This window comes from Poecilia formosa, unplaced genomic scaffold (genome assembly GCF_000485575.1).
Source record: "Poecilia formosa unplaced genomic scaffold, Poecilia_formosa-5.1.2 Scaffold273, whole genome shotgun sequence".
NCBI lineage: Eukaryota > Metazoa > Chordata > Actinopteri > Cyprinodontiformes > Poeciliidae > Poecilia > Poecilia formosa.
This window is the reverse complement of record NW_006800212.1, coordinates 801,057-807,111: the sequence shown is the minus strand read 5'-3', so window position 1 is coordinate 807,111 and position 6,055 is coordinate 801,057. Positions and strand designations below refer to the sequence as shown.

At 39.9% G+C, this 6,055-nt stretch overlaps 1 protein-coding gene across 1 annotated transcript; it reads right to left on the bottom strand.

Moving 5' to 3' along the window:
- Positions 1-842: 842 nt before the first annotated feature.
- On the bottom strand, positions 843-6,055 carry tmem158 (transmembrane protein 158). Its single transcript, XM_016681235.1, has one exon. The coding sequence runs from the start codon at positions 3,198-3,200 to the stop codon at positions 2,487-2,489; it is 714 nt and encodes a 237-aa protein (XP_016536721.1). The 5' UTR covers positions 3,201-6,055; the 3' UTR covers positions 843-2,486.

The window sequence follows — 6,055 nt, the reverse complement described above, 5'->3', positions numbered from 1 at the left end:
GAATAATTGTAATAACAGAGTTAAGCCTTGAACAAGCTGCTGCCCCCGCGACCTGACCCCGGATAAGCGGAAGAAAATGGATGGATGAATGGATGGATAATGTTTTTTTTAAAAAAAAAAAACAGCAGCCTGCTCACTTTGTTAAACCTTTTTGCATACAGAAACTATCTTATGATTAACTGGATTATATATATATAAATATATATATATATAAGAATAATTGTAATAACAGAGTTAAGCCTTGAACAAACTGATTTACAACACAGAAAGGGAGTCAGACAAAACTAGTAGGCTAAAGGATTTAAATATTTATTTCATTAAAAGTTTGAAACATTAATGCAAATAAACAGATATATTAGACCTTTAGAAATGTAATAATATGATAATTAAAACTTTTTTTTATAACTAACATGTATTTATAATGGTTTTATTAAATAATAAATGTTACAGAGCTTGATTATAGGTTAAGTATCCCACAGTGACAGCACACTTTAATGTTCAGCTTCCTGTGCAAAAGTCCTAAATTTGATATTATAAGGCAAAAACAGTCTAAAAAGATTAAAAACTATACAAACACCATTTAAAGATAGAAGGTGGCACAGTTTACGCTGACATTATCTAGGAAGGCTTATAAGGGTGTACAAAACACATTGGTGTTGGTCCCAGTATAGATTACCATTGGCTATTATAATTAGACTTTACCTTGGTTTGTCCTAAAGAGGAGGAGTCTAAAGGGACAAGATCAACCCAAACCTCTGAGGGTCTCCACATTCATTTACTGAATGGCTACAGTTATAGTATAGGCAGCACAGGCTATATTCATATATTAAAGTTTGTTTTTTCAACACACTGAAGTCAGCGTCCGACAGCACTTGGCTGGGCTATTTTACTGCATTTAACAAGTCAGGAATACCTTTGATCTACTCTAGTTGGAAACTTAAAATCTTAGACTGGTCAGATTTGAACTGGATTGTTTTACATCTATCAAATACAATTTGTGAAAAATCTCAAATGTACCTTTTTTTCACCCTAGAACACCTTATATGGGCTACAGCTAGAAAATTGCACCACCAAGAGAGCTCAGACTTTTACAGCATTATTCTGCACTAAAGGACAGATACTTTGTTATCAGTGAAACTTTTCTTCAAACCTTTTACAGAAGAAAAACTTTGTAGCATCTTACATTACAGATCCAGCTTTATGATTACATACCTAGACAGTTGAACATGAATACAACTATGCTGCTCTAAAGATATAATCTAGAAACATAATATGTTGGGATCTTTGGAACATGAAACCTTATTTGTTTACGGTCCAAAAATAATTTGCATGAGCTCCAACTTGAATATTGGATCACACAGACAGAGAAAGCATGGACTCGTCCAGGCTCGTCGGTCGTCAGTGTATAGTAATTATAGGTTTTAATTATTAAATGAACCTAATTTAAAGTGATACTGAGCCAAAACGAAGCTTTTAAATCAAGTTTTTTTAAAGTTGTTTTTACAACTGGGTTCACATATCATAAAACATATTTTATTCAGATGTGAGCTGTTTAAGTGGTGTACTTTTCAACTTTTCAACTAAATAAGTTGGTCTTATGGAAAAAAAAAGCCTTCAATTGACTCTTTTTGGAGTCTTAGCAAATTTGAATCAGAAATTACACATAGTGCAACCATTAATGTAAAAATGTTCGATAAAATGTCAGGAAGGAAGTCATGTAAACTGGTCTCAAGCAAAATAAATAAATAAATTAAACAAACAAAAATAAAACAAAACCTTACAACAGCTCTATATTTTCTGCATTTTCTGAAACTGAGTTTCAGAAAATCCTCCTATCATACACTGTCTATCAGCAGTGTAGGGTTGTTCTCTATAGGATTTAATTGTCCAGGTTTTGTAATCTTCACGCTGGAGCCCAGGTTAGATGGTCTCTGAGCAAAAAAAAAAAAAGAGAGAAATGTCTCTCTGTTTTTAGAGACAAACAATTAGGACTGCAAAACCACAGCTTATATTTTCATAAAATTTGTCTTAGAATAGTCATGTCCTGGTTTGAGCTGTCTATGTGGCATAATTTATCAAACGTGATCCAGTTTGAAAATTAGCTTAGTGATGTCAAAACAAACCTCAAAATAGTTTCTTTTCTTTATTTTTATTTTTTGTTTAAACTGAATCAACCAATCAGAAATTATGTTTTACATAATCTGTATTTAATGTTTTTTTTTTTTATGAATTAAATACAGGCTTCGTAAAGCTAGAATAATCGTCTTGGTCGTGTGATTTGTGAGGGGTTCTCGTGTAAAATAAGCCTTAAAATTGCTCATCCATGACATTTCACAAAGGTTTCACAAATCCCAACTTGTATTTGATAGACTGCAATAAATATAAAATAATCTTGGTGGAATTTGACCATCCTTATTATTCAGATTTATGACGGCTGGGGTCGTTAAATGCAGCGGAATAGCCCTTTAGTGTCGTGGGTTTCTCAGTTATCTGGGTCTCCTCTGCTCCATACCGTTAGGCAGAAACCCTGCAATGATCGGTACCGGCCATATGAGAGCAGCAACACTCCACACGATGATGACCAGAGTCATGAAACAAGCCACAAGTGTCGACTCGATGGGCTTCCTGTTCAGCCTCCAACTTTTGTCCCCCCTCAGCTCGTCCAGGCTGAAATCCACGCAGCAGAAAGCCACCTGGTCCCCGCTCTGCTGTCCCCTCGACCTGCCCTGGCCGAAGCGGCGGTACCGGGACATCCCGCAACCCACGCACAGCCTCATCTCCTGCTGACCCCCGGTGACCCCGAGGTGCTCGATCACCACGGGTGAGATGGCCCGGTTGAAGGAGGCGGAGAAGAACGCCCTGCCGTGGTTGTTGGTGGTGTAGACGAGCACGTCACACTGGAAGCCGAAGCTGCTGTCCCAGCGGGCCACCAGCGAGGTGGGCAGCAGCCTGTGGACCGTCACGTTGCACTGGGACTGCGCGGGAGCGAGGCTCTGCAGCGGGGATGCTTCGGGCGAGGCGTCGCTCTCCTCCACGGACCTCTTGGAGAAGCGCACGTCCACCTCCAGGTTGGCCAGGAACCTGTTGGAGGAGTTGATGGGCGGCAGGAGGAGGTCCTCGTCGCTCCAGCCTCGGCATGGCGGGAGAAGTGCGGCCACCGCGGTCAGAGCCAGCAGGAGGGTCCCGGAGCTGTTCAACATGGCACAAGGCGCGTCTCTCCGGCTCGCATGGTGCTTCGAAGAGCCTCGGACGGCAGGCGGGAAGGAAGGGCAGCTTGCAGAAACGCTTAACGCGTGTGATTTCTTTTTAAATAAACGGAGATCCCAGAGGAGAAATTCATTCGCAACGAACCCGTCCAACTCTCGCCATATGCGCACATCCTTCCTCCCTGGAAATATCTTTTCCCGCTGTCTGGCTCTCCAAACCCAGCTCTGTGCGCTCTGAGCTCGGCTCTGCCACTTCAGGTGTGAGCACTGAGCACCAAAACACTGGGGAATGGTGTGGGGAGAGTCTCCAGTGCGCAGGGACAGCAGAGACGAGCGCAACACACGCCGTCCGCTTAATGACGCTGACCTGCTTTTAGAAACTTCCTGGCGGCAGAAGACCCTAATTCCTGATAGAAAAAGCAATTCATCTCAGTCTGCTGTCAGAGCCAATGGAACTGTTGCTCCATATTAGCCAGTTTATCAGCTCAAACCAGCTTTTATAGGATTGGGGGGAAACGAGCTTAGTTAGAGAAGTCCTTGAAGTCCGTCTGTGCACAGTTTCATCCTCAATTTATCAAAGCCACTCCAGAATAATACCAGATAATTCAAACCCCTCAAACTTCAGCTGTCACCACAAACATCAACACATTTCATATTTGTACACCAACGTAAGAAAGTAATTGTCAAGTGGAGCAAAAATGCTTGCTTTGCAGGATATTTTACAAATAAAAATCTGTGGCATGCACCTCATCCCCCTGAGTCACAGGAACACATTTTTCTGCTAGGGACTAAAATATATGCAAAAATGTCTTTACCAACCAAATCAAGTTAATTCAGATTGAATAGAGAGCATCTGCGAGCATGAACTTTAAATTTGCCACATATTCAAAGATGTATTGGGGTCTGGACTTTAATTGAGCCATATTAGCACATGGATATGCTTTAACCCAGTCTGTTGTAGATCTAGTAGTTCTAGTAGTAGGACAACTACTACTAGAGTAGTTGGAAAACCCAAAGATACATCTTTGGGTTGCTTTTCTCTGCAGCATGGTACTGCCGGCACTATTTTTCAATATGAAAATTGTAATGTGTGACTTGTGAGGTGAATTTATTACCCTGAATTTCATTTCAGCCTTGGAAAGAGAGCCAAGCATCATTTTCACCCAACATCGCAATCAAGAGCTACTTTCTGATGATCCATCACACCAAATTCTAATAAAACACACTGAGTGGTGTGGATAATGTAAAAATATCTGCTGGGTATGAATACTTTTGCAGGACACTTTAGTGGTTCTGTGAAGTTGCCAAAGACGGCAGAAATGTCAGATTCAGTGGTGACTTTTCTGATAAGGTCACACCAACGAATATGCCTGGTGTTTCATTTGAGTAATTGCTCAAAACATAAGAAGATAATCCGTGTGCCATGCAGAGAAGCTTAACCTCCGACCCTTTCTTTATTCTGGATAAATTTGGTTTGCTGAGCTTCAGAAGTACATGAAAGTTTCTAAGGGAAAACTGTGCAGCTTTCACGCAATCCACCCTAAAAATAAAAGATTTAGCAGTTTTTTTCTGTACAGTTAAGGAGAAAAACAAAGTAAGTGTTTCATTAATTTGCAAATCTCAACAAACACTGGCAGAACATTATTCACTACTGGAGAAATGTTTTTCTTAAGGCAACATCTTGCATTACATATTTGAACATTATCAATTTACTGCAATGTACAGTAAATTGATCTAAAACAACCTTGCTATCATTGGTGATAGTGTGCTGCTGCCAGTTTTGTTAAAAAGAGTTATTGTTTAACAAGGTATTTTATCACCACTGAATAAATATACATTTTCACTATGAAATTATGCTGCTGCTGCATCAAAAACAAGTTTATTTTAAGGATTTTTATTTATGTTTAACAGATGTGCAGACATCTTTGGAGAGCCCTGAAATCTAGGTGACCTGAAAAGACCATGCTCATTTGTTTTTACATGTTATATGACACAAATCTGAGAGCCATACGTTTGGTCGCAGTTATTTAAAAAAAAAAAAAAAACATCTTTGTTTTTCTTTTTTCCTGGCATTTTCAAAAAAAAAGAAAAAGAAAGTCATTTGTTTATAATCCCTTGTGTGTTCACCTGCTCTCTGCTCACAAGCTTTGTTTATGCCTGTGCTTGTCTTCATCCGCCACATTGTGCACTGAGGGGAAGCCAGGCACATCAATAAACACGTGGCTTTGTCACCTGGTTGCTCTAATGCTAGCTGAAACAACATTTAGATCTTTGGTTGAACACCTGGTCAGTTTTGGCAGTGAAAGTTTCAAACTGGATGTAGCTCAACGCAAATTCAAAGGCCAGGAAATACGACGCACTTTTTCACAGCATGCCTCTTTAATGTTATTCATTCCTAAAACAGACAAATAAAACCTTTAAAAAGCAACCGCAAACTCAAATCTATCACCACGCAGCACTTAACTTCTGTTTTCCTCAAGCTGTCGTGTTTCTATTTTACCTCAGCTTTTTGAAAGGTTTTAAAGTTTTCGCTCTGGAAATAAGTGTGTTTATTTCCTCCCAACAATTTATATATAACGCATCAGAAACTATTATGAGATATTGACAGAACCGGGTCATTGACCAGGAGCCAAATCATGATGAATTATGCTGTTTCATCTTTTGCAGGCTGGGGAATTTAAATGCTACCTGGACGAACTGATTCCTTTTGTGCTACTTAAATGGTGTAATTTGCTCCGGAGTCCTGCCTCTCCGTGTTTGATGTGAGTGCCCGCTGAAGATAAAGATGCTCTGGCCTCAATTTACACCTGAAAGACCTTGTCCTCTTGTCCCAGTTTAATTATGACAGC